The 15,633-nt window shown below is 40.9% G+C and overlaps 1 protein-coding gene across 1 annotated transcript in view; it reads right to left on the reverse strand.

Moving 5' to 3' along the window:
• LOC112865031 (complement C5) overlaps positions 1-15,633 on the reverse strand; it is an 86,392-nt gene that overhangs the window by 26,257 nt on the left and 44,502 nt on the right. Inside the window, exons 22-27 of the mRNA XM_025931246.2 lie at positions 14,649-14,709; positions 9,685-9,774; positions 7,590-7,802; positions 7,046-7,121; positions 3,345-3,504; positions 1,008-1,103 (exon numbers count right to left, since the gene is read on the reverse strand). Coding sequence (XP_025787031.2) covers positions 1,008-1,103; positions 3,345-3,504; positions 7,046-7,121; positions 7,590-7,802; positions 9,685-9,774; positions 14,649-14,709 — 696 coding nt within the window. The remainder of the gene's footprint in view (positions 1-1,007; positions 1,104-3,344; positions 3,505-7,045; positions 7,122-7,589; positions 7,803-9,684; positions 9,775-14,648; positions 14,710-15,633) is intronic.

The following is a 15,633-nucleotide window of genomic DNA, read 5'->3' on the forward strand; positions in this document are numbered from 1 at the left end:
TTTCTGCTTCCCGCAGCAGATGCAGCCCCTGGGAAGGAGAAGCCAGGCCTAGACTTTCACCACTCCGCCTCGGCAGAGCTGGGACAGACTCACATTTTCAAACAGAGTTTTACTAAAGAAAACCATAAATAGCAGGAAAAGAACCAAAAGCTACCAAAGTGCTTTTTGATCCTAAGAATTCCTGGGAACATCATCTCTATTACTCGGTCCCGACTTAAGTGCGTGAGGAGGAAGCCGGAGTGATGTTGTGGTCAGCTCTCCTGGCTCCTCCCGTCCCAGCTCCACTGCCCCTCCCTTACGCACCAGTGGGTGTCAGCTTGTCCTCTAGGCCCCTGGGAACTTGTCCTTGTTGACTGTTTTGCCTCGTTAAGTATAAATAACAATTCTCTTGGAAAAAACTACAAACATTATTTTGTTCTGTGGCTGAGACCCTATAACCCCCTTTGGGATTTTCCATGTCTGTTCTCTACGCTGGTTTGAAGGACATGTCTCACTCGCTTCCGATCTGTAAGCAGGCACATTTGACCTCAGTGTGAGATGCTCTCTCCCCTGATCAGGGAAGCTCCTGCTCCCTTGGAGTCCTTCACATTGATCCACGCAGGCGAACCCTCTCCTCTCTCCCCACAACTTCCAAGCAAATGACATGGCACAGCCCAAAGAAGCAGACAGGCTATCGTGTGTTCTCAGAGGTTCCACAATACGAGATGCCTTGGGTGTAGGGCAGCAGTCACATCCGCATCAGAACATTACCAGAGATGCAGGCAGGAGGCAGAGGAGACGCCGCCATTTTCCCGTGTCAGCCAAAAGTTACTGGTTCTACTGTCAGCTCCACAGTTTGCTGGCCTGTGACACTGGACAACTGAATTCACCTTACCCAGGGTCTCTAATACCTATCATAATTCTGAAATCCTTTGATCCTGAAACTAAATTTATTTTCAAGGTGGCCCCTCCCACTAAATGGTTAGGAAACAGAGGATGGGTGTTGGAGAAAGGAAACTCTTACTTACCACCAGGGAGCACATATCAAAAGCCTTTCTAATTCCAATCACAGCAAAGGCTGTCAGATATAAGGTGTTCTCCCGGGCTTCGACAGGCAAGGTACCCTACAAGTAAGCAATGTTTTAAAAACAGAATGAAATGGCGTCCTCACAGTAAAATGACCTGGGTCTAATCTCCGTTTTGAGCCTAATCTCGCCCTCTCCCTTCATCATCAGTCCTGCAGGACTGCTTGCCATTTCTCAGCAAGATCTGGGTCTTTCTTACTTGCATATGTTCACGTGACTTTCTCCTCCTCATCTCCCCCCTCTGAAGCTCCAATTCATACCTCTTCACCACAAACTCTCCCCCTCCTTCAAAACTCTGTGAGGGACACCTGGGTGGCTTGGTTGCTTGAGTGACCGACTTGAGCTCAGGTCATGATCTTGCGATTCATGGGTTTGAGCCCAGCGTTGGGCTCTGTGCTGAGCTCCAGCTCAGAGCCTGGAGCCTGCTTCGGATTCTGTGTCTCTCTCTTTCTGCCCCCTCCCCGCCCCGCTCGCACTCTGTGTGTGTGTCTCTCTCTCTCTCAAAACAATAAACATTGAAAAAAAGTTAATGGGGCGCCTGGGTGGCTCAGTCAAGTAAGCATCGGCTTCGGCTCAGGTCATGATTTCATGGTTGGTGAGTTCGAGCCCCATGTCTAGCTGTGTGCGGACAGCTCAGAGCCTGGAGCCTGCTTCAGATTCTGTGTCTCCCTAATCTGCCCTTCCCCTGCTTACACTCTGTTTCTCTCTCTCTGTCTCAAAAATAAATAAACATTAGGAAAATTTTAAAAACTATTAAAAAAAAAAGACCCTGTGAAAATGCCATCTCCTCTCTGCAGCACTATCCAGCCTCTGTTCTCCCATGCTATTTCCTCTTAGGGCAGTAACATTCCAATGCGATGCTTATAAGACCTTCTAAAGTGCCCTCTATTTACCTCTCCAGCGTTATTTCACGCCACTCACCCCCTAGCTCTCTCAGCCCCAGTTATTTGAGTGAACCTCCCTCCCTCTCCACCTCAAAATGCCAGGCACACTGTTTGCGTCAGATGGAACATTCTTCCTGCCTCCCTCCTACGTATTTCCCAGGGTCCTGGCCAAGTCATTTTCTTCAATTCCCCCATACCAGATTAGATCCCCTGCTTTCAGTGAAACTGTATTTCCCTTTTCTTAACATGTATCGCACACTTGAAATAACTTGCTTGTGTCTGACTTCTCTGCTAGACCATAAGCTTTATGGCCTCAGCGACCACATTAGTTTAGTTCACTGTTGTGTCTCTACCATGCAGCCCTTAGTTCCCATTCAGTAAGTGTTTCTCGTATGAATAAATGAACACACACAGTTATATGTAGATTAGTGTTGTGAGTATGTAGAGCCTACTTTCCTTACCAGTGTGTGAGCTTCTCTGTGGCAGGCCATCCTTCCCACACCTCCTCCCAGATTGTGCTCAAAATAGACCCTTGCCTGTATTAGGTGCTCAGTGAATGGTTGTTGAATAAATAAGGATAGATGGATGGATGGATGGATGGATGGATGGATGGATAGGTGGGCATCTTAAGTAAAACATTGTTGTAGTATTTTACTCTTCAAATAGCACCTGCATGGTGTCAGTTGCCCTCCATTTCTTGTGGGAGTCCTAATCTGCTATTGGTGCAGCAGAGTACCATTATGAGCCCCATGTTAGCCAGGGAGGGATTGGGTTAGGGCAGGCAAAAAATAAAATAAAATAAAATAAAATAAAATAAAATAAAATAAAATAAAATAAAATAAAATAAAACAAAATAAAATAAAGGCTGTTGAATCTTAAAGGAACATTCTAAGGAGCAGAAGATACTGTAATGACATTTTGGAGAGATACTATAATTGCTTTGTAATTCAAGTTTATAAGTAGATTCTAACCTTAAACAACACTTTGTTGCAGTTTAACAAACTGACCCCAATCTCTCTTACTAACAGGATGTAAATAGAGTCTCGCCTTTCATGACAACATCTTGCAGCCTTGACCTGTAAGAGGGCTCTGAACTTCACATACAGGTTCTCTACCAAGGGTGTGGGGACATATTAGTACATTTTACCTGTTCTGAGATCTCTAGCACTTACACCCCGTGAGCCACCAATGCCTGTTACACAAGATGATGTCAAAGACATCACTCATGTGACCTATACTGAATTTTCTGAACTTTCATATTCTTTGCTTGTACATGACAGGAGTTTCTTAAAGGGTTACGTATGTTTTCTCTTCTTGAAACTCCTAAAATAGGATGAGAACAAAACTCAAACTTGTAAATTAAACTGTTGCTAATCTGTATACTTGGTTTCCTTACCTGTAATTTTATTGGTTGATAGTCTGAATTCTCCTTGAAAGATCCATTTTCTAGTTGACAATTCTCCACCAGCCACAATAAAGTATTACAAATTGAATTTTGGTTCTGTTCTATGTATTTATTTAGTTGTCCAAGCACTCTTAAAGCAAAGGCTGTTAACCTTTAAGACAAAATCACATGACGAATATTTAGATGTTCAATCCCTATGGGCTCCCAATTTATAGTGTGTTTTAGTTAATACAATATTTATTCTTTAAAAGAAAATAATATTTTTAATCATACAGTTCTGAAGTAAGTTGTCACCATTGCACAGAGGAAGAGAAGATTTTAGGAAGATCTCCAAAAGCATTCAGTCGACAAATGTGAACAGCACATCTTTTGTGATTGCAGTATTGTTGACCAGCACACAAACTAAAAAGTGGTGCCTGATGATTAAAAACAAAATTACTCTAAAGTTAAAGACAATAGTGGTGAAGCAAATAGTTTTGAGTCAGGGCGTGGACACATGAACTTGAGACATTGAGGAGCAAAATCCTAAAACTCTAGGTTGTAAAATGGGTAAAGCTGTCTAATCTAAAGTCTTGTCCAAAGCCTGAATTTTCCTCCCCAACATTCATGGGAGTGTTTGCCTCGCTTCTCCTTGAGCCATGCCACTGATGCAGAACTCACCACCTCACAAGGAAGCTTGAGCTATCATGATTACTGAGGTGAGTTGGTTTTTTTGTTTTGTTTTGTTTTTGCTTTTTGAAGCAACGTCAGTCTTTACTAAGATCTCTCAAAGAATACGTAAGAGTATCTGATTCATAAGCCCACAACGCCTCTCCTCCCTCCTCCCGCTCCCGTTCTCTCTCTCCGAGCTGCCAAGAGCTGCCCACTCTTCGGCCCCTCAGGTGCTTTTGAAAGTCAGCCCACTTGACTTTCACCCTCACTTAAGAAATTTATTTTCATTTTTCTTTCTACAAGGAATGATGCATTATTCTACGTACTTTTTTTTGTATCTTCCTTATATTTCTCAAAAAAATATTTTGAAAGTATTCAGGTACTGACCATTTTCTTCTGTGTGTATGTTTCTCTCAAGGAACTTGTAGAGTTGGGTCTGGGAAAGTACCCAAATATTTCTGTGTTTCTGGCTGAACTCAGGCTTGCCTAGAACTCTTGAGAGGTATTTACTGAGAGGTGTCTACTGAGAGGTTATTGTATCTTCTGGGGGGAAAGGGGATTTTCTGTTCTCCAGGCATTTAGTCCCCAGCTGCTGCTGTGCTGGTTTCCAGTCTCACCAACACCAACCCCTTGCATCCTGGTTGGTATCCTCCAGTCAGCATGTTCCAGGGGTCTATGTGTCTTTTAAAATGTGCCACCCAGGGGCGCCTGGGTGGCGCAGTCGGTTAAGCGTCCGACTTCAGCCAGGTCACGATCTCGCGGTCCGTGAGTTCGAGCCCCGCGTCAGGCTCTGGGCTGATGGCTCAGAGCCTGGAGCCTGTTTCCGATTCTGTGTCTCCCTCTCTCTCTGCCCCTCCCCCATTCATGCTCTGTCTCTCTCTGTCCCGAAAATAAATAAACGTTGAAAAAAAAAATTTTAAAATGTGCCACCCACACATGGTTAGACCCACTTCTAAGGTACAATCCATGGGACTTGATCACTGATTGGATATAGAACAAAAAGGAAAGGGAAGATTCAAGCTTTAGTATAGAGTATTGCTGCCCACATATTAAGGAAACAAAAACAAAAGAATGAATTTGGCATGGATTATGTTTGAAGGGCTTTGATTCCCAGATCCCTAGAAATATGGATCTGGAGCTTAGGAAAAAAGTTAGGCCTTGAGACATTAATTAGGGAATCACCTGTGTAGAAATTATGGAAATCATGGGTTAGGATGAGATTGCACAATGAGAAACTACAGAAAATAAGAGGGTCAAGAATGAAATCCTGGGGACTGTCAGTAGTTAAAAGGGCATAATATAAAAGTCAGTTATTCCAGATTGTAAAGTTCTTTTTTTTTAATTTTTTAATGTTTATTTATTTTTGAGAGAGAGAGGACAGAGTGTGAGCAGGGGAGGGGCAGAGAGGGAAGGAGACACAGAATTGGAAGCAGGCTCCAGGCTCCAAGCTGTCAGCACAGAACCCATGAACCGTGAGATCATGACCTGAGCAAAAGTTGGACACTCGACAGACTGAGCCACCCAGGCGCCCCGTAGATTGTCAGATCCTTAAAAGTGTTTCACACAGTTGAATCTACAAGGCACCTGGAACACCATGTTTTCATTAAATATTTCGTCAGCACATGATAGCATTTTTTTGAAAGCAGATTGCCTTATAGCCTTTCAATTAATTTCAATGGTCTTTCCTTCAAATCATCAGAAATAAGGAGGTTATCATGCTTCACTAAATAAGCACTTCGTGAGCACCTGCTATGTGTCAGGCATGTACCAGGCACAAAGAACACTTGGAACTGCCCATGTGGAGAGTACATTCTAGTGGCAAGATAGACTACACGTGAGATAAGTAAGAATGTTAGTGACAAATTTTAAGGAGAAAAGGAAAGCTTGGGATGAAATGTTGGGATGAGAATGAGATTAGAATGATTAGCAGAGGCCTCGCTGAGAAGGTGACTTTTGGTAAAGACCTGAGGGAGGTAAGGGAACTAGGCACTGATGCCTGGGGAGGAGCATCTCAGACAGAGGGAACAGTCAGTGCAGAGGCCCTAAAGTGGAAGCATCCCTCTAGGTTCAAGGAACATCAAAGAGGCCAGTAGGGCTTGCGTGGAATAAAAGAGAGAAGTGAGGGATGCAGTTGGAGAGGTGAGGTGAGGCCAGACCAGGTAGGGTAGTTCACAGTAAGAAGTCTGGTTTTTACCCACGGTAAGTTGGGAAGCTCCTGAACCATTTCGAGTGATGTGACCTAACTTATGTTTTAACAGGGTCACTCCAGCAGCTGTGTTCAGCATAGACAAAGAAGGGCAAGGGCTGAAGACAAAAGACAAGGGGAGGCTAGTGCAATAACCCAGGTAAGAAATGATATATTACTTGGTCATCAAAAAGAATGAAATCTTGCCATTTGCAACAACATGGATGGAACTAGAGTGTATCATGCTAAGCAAATTAAGTCAGTCAGAGAAGAATAAATATTGTATGATTTCACTCATATGTGGAATTTAAGAAACACAACAGATGAACATAGGGGAAGGGAAGGAAAATTCAGATAAAAACAGAGAGGGAGGCAAACCATGAGAGACACTTGAATACAGAGAACAAACTGAGGGTTGTTGGAGGGGAGGTGGGTGAGGGGATGGGCATTAAGGAGGGCACTTGTTGGGATGAGCACTGGGGGTCGTACATAAGTGATGAATCACTAAATTCTACTCCTGAAACCATTATTACACTATATGTTAACTAACTTGGATTTAAATAAAGTTAGAAAAAGAAAGAAAGAAAGAAACAAACAAACAAACAAACAAGAGTGGCTTGGACCAGGATGGTGTGATGGGGTTGGTGAGAAGCAGCCAACTTCAGGATATGTTTTGAAGGTACAGCCAAAAGTATTTGCTGGATCGGATGTGGCTTGTAAGAGAAAGAGGGCAATGAAAAATTACTAGACTTTTAGCCTGAGCAACTGGATGAATGAACTTTCCATTAAGACTGTTATTCTTTAGTTAGTTAGGCAACCATTTTATGAAAATGCAAATCAAAACCTTTATACTCACCAAGTGCTAGCACTGCCACCCTTCCACATGCTGTAAGAAGAGTCAGCATTTCTGTAGGACATGATGCTCACCATCCCTACGAGGCACCAGAGAAAGAACACAGTGCTTCACTGACCTCTATCTCTACTCACAGAGTGCTTTATTAGCTCCTGGGAATGGTAAACTTCCTTCGGTGTTGGGCAGCACGCATGTGCTCTGTGGCCAACGTTAAATTTCTCAAAAGAAGTATGTGAACTGCTTGAATGGGGAATTATCAAGTAGAACATTCTGAGGTCATTCAAGAAGTAAGGAAGTGCTCTGTAGAGGTTGGAAGGCAGATGTCTTGTCTCTCGTCCAGGCATTTTGGTAAGTTAAGCCAAAATGCTACAGAAAATAGTGTTTATTTATGTAGTTGCATCTACCTCACGATTCTCTTTTTGTAGAAATGCTTTTACAATCATGTGTTTGTATAATTCATAAAATTATATATTGGTTTAATGGCACCATTGGTTTAAGAACCACAAGATCTTTAGGTATAATGTGTAAAATGGATTTTTTTTTTTACCTTCTTTTAATTTTTTCCTCAGGTTCTGTTTTTGAATAAGTGAATTAGTAGAAAAAATGTTCCAATTGTTTCCTGCTTCCAGGTAGTGAAAAACATAGAATACTGGGACAATGCTCATCAGTTCTGCTTCTGCATTCCCCTTGGGGAGGTGGGTAAGAATGTCAATGCCTTCCTGACTCAGAACTGTAGACATGACCTCTCCTATAAGCAGTCCTGTAATAGACAAACAAACAAAAACTCAAGGTAGACGAAATCAATTGCTATCAACTTCTGAGTAATGGTGTATTTTAAACAGAGAGCAGACTTGGGGTGTCTGGGTGGCTCAGTAGGTTAAGCGTCCAACTTCGGCTCAGGTCATGATTTCATGATTCATGAATTTGAGCCCCATGTCGAGCTCTGTGCTGACAGTTCAGAGCCTGGAGCCTGCTTTAGGATCTGTGTCTCCCTCTCTCTTTCTCTCCCCCTCCCCCCCACACACTCTGTCTCTCTCTCTCTCTCAAAAATAAACACTAAAATTAAAAAAAAATTTTTTTTTAAATACAGAGAAGAGCAACTCTCTCTGTTCTTTCCTTTTTATCTAAGCAATTGAATTCCTTCTTAGCTGGGGAGAGACAAAAAAGATCTGGTCAGGAATATGGATTTAAAAGAAACACCAAGGAGCACCCGGGTGGCTCAGGTGACTGAGTGTCCGACTCTTGATTTTGTCTCAGGTCATGATCCCAGGGTCATGGGATTGAGCCCCACCTGGGGCTCTGCACTGAACATAGAGCCTGCTTAAGATTCTCTCTCTGCCCCTCCCCTGCTCTCTCTTTAAAATAAAATACATTTAAAAAATTAAAACAAAAAAGAAAGAAACATGAAGAATAGTCTTAAAAATAACCACTCAAATATGGTGGTAAGATGGTATAATGTAGTGGGCAGATTACTGCATAGAGGACATGGAAAATTAGTTGTCGTTCAACCTGATAGCTTTAGACATCTACAGCTTGTAGACCCTATTAATCAATTGCTCCCACAAAGGAAAGCAAAAGCCTGGACTGTGAGGGCTTTGTCCATAACTCACCATGCAATGTTGGGCAAACCAGTATTTACACATCCAATAGGATCGCACATGATTAGAAAAGTTGTTCCCTGGGGTGCCTGGGTAGCTCAGTCTGTTAAACATCTGACTTTTTTTTTCTTTTAATGTTTATTTATTTTTGAGATAAATAAAGAGAGAGAAAGACAGACATACAGACAGACAGAATCCAAAGCAGGCTCTAGGCTCTGAGCTGTCAGCACAGAGCCCGATGCGGGGCTTGAACTCATGTACTACAAGATCATGACCTGAGCCGAAGTTGGAAGCTTAACCGACTGAGCCACCCATGTGCCCCTAAACATCTGACTCTTGATTTCAGCTCAGGTCATGATCTCAAGTTTTGTGAGATTGAGCCCTGTGTCGGTGCTGATAGCGTGGAGCCTGCTTGGGATTCTCTCTCTCTCTCTCTCTCTCTCTCTCTCTGCCCTTCCCACCCTCACACTCACTTGCACACTCTCTCTCTCTCAAAATAAATAAATAAACTTAAAAGTTTTCTCCAGTACTAACATTCTGTGAGTCCAGGGCTCTCTCTGAGCTAAAATGTAGTCAGGACATTCTATTATTTTAATGATATGTTATTGACTTATAAAGGCTAGGGATGAGGGAAAGCCCACCAAAGCTTCCCCTTCCGCCAATGTACCAGAAGGAAGAGAACCCCTTTGGGACTGATGTTGTGTTTCAGTAGAGCAGTGCACCCCTGGTGAGGCCACGTGTATGTCGAAGAGCCTTGTCTGGTGCAAGAGTGGTCACTAAGATCATGGAAAGTTTTAGAGAAGTCTTTGGGTCAATGACAGCCCCCCACCCTCCATCATGGGAGCATGAACCTCTATTTAAATCAGGCCAGTGGAAGAAGATGGTTGGAAAAGTGGTTGGAGGTTTGAAGGTGGAAGGGGTAGAGATGGATTTGTATATGCTGCTGAGGAGAGAGGAGGAGAAACAGAATAATCACGAGGATATTTGATGGTAGTGCGAAGCATAAAGTGAAATGAGAAATAAAAATGGCATATGTCAATTTACCTTTTACGCTCACGATCCTTTTGACTTTTGTTTTGGGGACCAAATCTAACGGTATCCTGTATGGGAACTCTTTTCGTCTACTAACGACACCTGAAAATTAAAAAAAAAAAAAATTAGATTGGGGTGGTTGGGCGGATCAGCTAGTTAAGCATCTGACTCTTGATTTTGGCTTAGTTCGTGATCCCATGGTTCATGACATTGAGTTCTGCATTGGGCTCTCTCTCTGCCCCTCCCTCCCTCTCTCTCTCAAAATAAATAAATAAACATTTAAAAAAATTATTGGATTTACACAGAATTCTTGAGGGAGCACCAGTAGCAGATTATTTATAATATACCAGCTTCCAAGGAATTGTTTTAAAAGACTCTTTTATAATAACATTAAAGTCTAAAAAGGAAATTAAAAATAATCAAGGATTTTTATCAAACCCTAGGCTTATATAATCTCTTTAAATAGAGCATTCAATTTAACTGTAAGCTTCCTGGTCATTACAAGATAGGAAATAAATAGGATATATAAATTTTATCCACCAGAAAAAAGGAGCACGCCGTTTTGTCCAAAGAGAGAAAATTATTCTCAGAACTGAAAGCTAAAAATAACTAAAGTAATTCCTTAGTCAAGGGTACATGAGATTATCTCCTTTGGGAAACATGCCCTGAAATTCTTTCCAATCTCGCTTGATTTAACTTAGACACTTTTGCTCTATGAGCAATAACAGAGTTTTAGCATACCTGTATCAGAGCATTTTTCTACTTTAATCGTTGGTTTATTTCACAAAAATGACATTTATCATTCTATTGGTAGAACAAGCACTCTGCCGAGCTCTTAAATGCATTGTTATACTGGATCTTACAACAATCCTGTATGCCAAGTCTATTGTCATTATTTTTATTTTATAGATGAGGAAACTGAGGTTTGGAAAGCAACTTGCTCAAGGTCACAGAGCTGTGCAGATGGGGCTTGGATCTGAGCTCAGGAAGTTTTACTGCAGAGCCCACAGCAGTCACCACAAAGAGACCCCCCCCCCCCACACACACACACACTATCGTCTTTCCAAGAAAGCTCTGAGGACAGGAACCATCTCTTATTAAATGTTGTAATCCCAGCATTTAGCACAGTCCCTGGCACAGGGCAGATGTTAACAGACAATAGTGACCTTTTGCCATTCAATGGACAAGCCAGAGGACTTTGCAGAAGAGACAGGAATGTTCCTCAGGTAACTTCTTTCTTCACTAACCTTTAATAAATGCCGAGGATATAATATTGAAATAAAACTCAGTGAAGACATTTAAGAGGTTTGTGGTGTGGTTGAAAGAGCATGGGGTTCAGAAGGAGCTCACTCTATACGTGACACTGGGCAGGACACTTCAGCTTTCTATGCCTCACTGTGCTCCTCAGTTCAACAGAGGCAATCACATTTTCCTCCAAGGGTTTTTATGAGGGCGAAAGTAATACAGACAAAGAGCCTGGCAAACAGTTCATGCTCAATACATTGTACTTAATGACAGTAGGCTCTCTGAAATTATCTAGATTCGATCCCCCACTATTTTTCCACTGATGCCCACCCTTGACTATCTCAATTCTCATTAGCAACTGTGCTCCCAGATGGAAAAGGTACAGAAGAGAAAACTAAAACTAAGAGAAGTCAATTTTACTCTTTGTCAGAAAGCATGATAGAAGACTCATCAAGACATCACATAAGAAGCTGGATGCCAGAGGTGGGGCCCCTGGGAGGCACAGTCGGTTAAGCATCCTACTTCAGCTCAGATAGGGATCACAGTTCCTGAGTTTGAGCCCTGCGTCAGGCTCTGTGCTGACAGCTCAGAGCCTGGAGCTGCTTTGGATTCTGTGTCTCCTTTTCTCTCTGCACCTCCCCCACTTGTGCTCTGTCTCTCTCAAAACTAAATAAACATTAGAAAAATTGTAAAAAAAAAAAAAAAGGTAGATGCCAGAGAGATTAAAACATTTACGAGTTAAATCTGTAAAACCAATAGGATACAACATTATCTTTGTGAACTAAGGGTGGGGAAAGACTTCTTAAAGATTACCCCCCAAATATATAACAGCCTTAAGGTAAAATTATAATGAATTTGACCGTATCAGAGTAAAGGATTCCTGTTAAAATTATTGCTCAAAAAAGTACACCAGGGACAAAAATCTTAGTATATGTGCTACCAAAGCAAGCACATCAGAGACAAAAATCAATAGACAAGAAAACCCAAATGGCAAATAGGAAATAGGGCAAAAGATAAGAATAGGTAATTCACAGAATAGGAAGCGCAAATGGCCCATAAACATATGGAGAAAGGTTAAAAATCATTTGTAATCAGAAGACTCCACATTAAAACAACGAGATATTGTATGCCCAAGCGGCACATTTTATAGATGCAGGTAATAATACCAAGTGTTGGTAAGGATATAGGCAGATGACAAGCTTTATGCAATGCTGGTGGATCTGAAAGCAGCACAGTGGTTCTGAAGACCGATATGACAGCCGTAAATAATATTCAGGATATGTATGCCCTTTGACCCAGGGGTCACACTTCTGGATATACAGTCCAGCTAGAGGCTGATGCGGATTTGTAAAGGGAGAAGTGTAAGGATGTTCAGCATGGTTTATGGTGGTGGAAAATCTGTCTCTAAGAAAGACTGTGGTGGAATAGACTCCGAGACACTATGTAAGAAGCAGTGACTATTTCTTTAAGACAGAGTGTTGAATTTACAAACTTGCGACATAGAATAGGATGTAGACGAGGATTTGAGTGCATGCCAGGAAGAGAATGGAACTAAGAGCAGGGGTCAGCAATGCAGGGAGAAAACACGAGAGGGGCCTGCCCTGACCGCCAACGATGTGGTGTGCCAGGAAGAGAGGAGGGCGAGACGGGCTCCCTGCAGCCGAGGGAAGAAAGGATTTGGAGGCAAAGGGCTCATTGGGGAGAGAAAGCAGGAAGTCAAGATGAGGGCTCGTGGGACTGAGTTTCCAAATTTAGTTCTCATTTTAAGCTGATGTCATGCAATTTTAATTACTTTACAATTTGCTCTGACACTTCCTTCTCCCTCACTGACATATAGTTTTTCAAATTTTCAGTGATGTTATTGTCCATTTACTTTTCCAAATACATCTTAGCCTTTTTATTTTTTAATGGAATTTTAGGGGCATCTGGGTGGCTCAGTCAGTTAAGCGTCAGACTTCGGCCCAGGTCATGATCTCAAGGTTTGTGAGTTGGAGCCCTGCCTCTGTCAGTGCAGAGCCTGCTTGGGATTTTCTTTCTCTTTCTCTCTGCCCCTCCCCAGCTCACACTCTCTCTCTTTCTCTCTCAAAAATAAATAAATAAATAAATAAATAAATAAATAAATAAATAAACACTTAAAAAATGGAATTCTATAAAGTATCATACTGGTATAGAAATTCCAATATATAAATATTGGAAGTATTTAATAAAATCTCCAAACTCAACTGGACAGAATTACTTGTCATCTTTACCCTATTTAGCTCTCCAGAAAGTAACAAAGCTGCTTAAATCTAAATTGTCTCAAACAATAAGGGAAAAAATCAGATGCCAAGATTGGAAAGAGACATAGACATATTATATATTTGATCAAGATTTTTGATGGAGAGATTTATCTCCAGATAAAAGATCATTCCCATCTTGTGGCCCTGATGTCCACGCCTGGGATGTGTAAGACAGGGCCATTTTGGGTACAGGAGGCATTAAAGGTACAAAGGAAGGAAAGCCAAAGGACACAGTGGCTCTGAGGCTTGATTTAACTGCACGAGGCCCCAAACCTCAGGATTTGTAATATCTCTACCCACAGATCCTTCACAATGGACAGGCTGGAAGAAGGTCTATGGGAAGATAAAATTAAAGAAAAAAATTAGCATATGCATGTAGGATGAATTTTTCTTTTTGTTACTCTGTTGAAGTCATCCTTAGTATGCTTATGATTCTCAGCTGATTTAAATGTAAACGTCTGAATTCTTTGCTTTCTCAGAGGAAATGGCTTTCTTGATGTGTAAGTAAACTTTTTTTCTCATTGCTATATCACTGAAAGAAAAGGAAAATGATTCGATGCAATAATAAGGTAAATTTTAACCATTTACTAAAGACTATGGAAGGCTGTCTTCTTTGTTGTTGAAAAGAATTGTTAGTTGAACACATTCTAAATTTCATATATATATTATAAATATAAGTATTTATATTTACATATTTATTTCATGTATGTATATACTTAGGCCTTGATTAGATGCTCAAATGTTTGCAAAATTCTAACTGTGAGAAGATTCAGAATATCTTTATTGATGGGTAAAATCAGGGAAGCAGGAACAACGAGGAATGGGTTAGTTAAGTGATTAATCAGCATTTTTGTGTTTTCACATCATGCATGTTAAATTAGCACATAGATGACTTTTTCTTAGGTGTTCTTTGGGTTGATGGCTCTATAGGAAGGTATTGTAAATTATTATTGTGATAGATACAAAATGACTAATATATAAGAGAAATCATGCAATTATTACTATTTCAATGCTTTGCACTAAAACTAATGGAATTATTTTTCTTTGTTCTAAACACGTTCAGATTACAGTATAACACATGCTATCAAGAATGTCAATGAACTAAGAAGTGGTATTTCTGATCCCAGACAATTAACATTAAAAAATTTTTTTTAATGTTTATTTTTGAGAGACAGAGTGCAAGCAGGAGAGGGGCAGAGAGAGAGGGAGACACAGAATCTGAAGCAGGATCCAGGCTCCGCACTACCAGCACAGAGCCCGACGTGGGGCTCGAACTCACAAATTGTGAGATCGTGAGATCGTGACCTGAGCCGAAGTCGGTTGCTCAACCAACTGAGCCATCCAGGCACCCCCAGACAATTAACATTTTAAAAAACAGTGTTTCAGGTTACCTATACACTTGAATTTCTAGGGCAAAAGATAACATATAAAATACAAAATCATTTTGCCTACCATAAATACCCCTTGGGTCCAGAGTAACACCAGCATAACTTTCCTTTTTGACACCTTCTGGCTAAAAAGGCAGAAAACATTCAGTCAAGAATATAATTAAACTTAACTCCCTCAGTTAACTTGTTCCTCATTTAACTGTAACTTAATTTGTTCACTGGATTTTGGATGCCCCCTTCAAATGACAAAACAACATAATTAAATTTATATGACCTGAATTCTTGGATCAACATGACCACTTTCTGATTGAAAAATCATTTTTTTAAAGGCCAAATATGCTTAAATATTTACATTCATACATGCAAGGATAAGATTTTCTGGCTATTTTCATAATAGAGCAAATACGTAAATAGAAGTTATTATAAGCCAGGTAATTGATCTAAGTGCTTTGTATGTATTAGCTCATTTAACCTAAAAAAATACTCTATGAAGTAGATGATATTATTACTCCCGTTTGATAGATGAGGAAAATGACACATAGAGAAATCAAGAAACTTATCCAATGTCACACCGCTTGTAAGCAGTGGAGCCAGGATTCAAACCCAGAGAGCCTGTCTTCAGAGTCTGTGCATGGAAACACCATGCAAGGATGCATAGAGCATGCCTTGGACAAAATAGGTCAGTACATGTTTACTGAAGTGATTTCATGGCTTAAAACAGAAATCAGAGAATGAAGACCCAAGAAGGCCCAGTTCTGTCATTAACTAGCCATGTGACTCTTGGTGAGAATCTTAATCTTAGTAAAATAACATGAAAATACTCAACAGACTGTGTGGGTAAATAGTACTTTAATAAATGATAGTTTTCTTTTTTACCCTGTTTACTCATTTGTAAATGGGAAATTTCTGTAGACTATAAATCCTAAACTGTAAATGCATGGGCTGTATCTTATCTACTGTTATATCTCCAATACCTGGCATAATGTCTGGCACATAGATTTTAAGACCTTCTGAATGTGCTAGGGGGAAAAAGCTTGAAAGGCTATATA

Source organism: Puma concolor, chromosome D4 (assembly GCF_028749965.1).
Source record: "Puma concolor isolate L17-30 chromosome D4, mPumCon1.1.hap2, whole genome shotgun sequence".
Taxonomy (NCBI): Eukaryota; Metazoa; Chordata; class Mammalia; order Carnivora; family Felidae; genus Puma; species Puma concolor.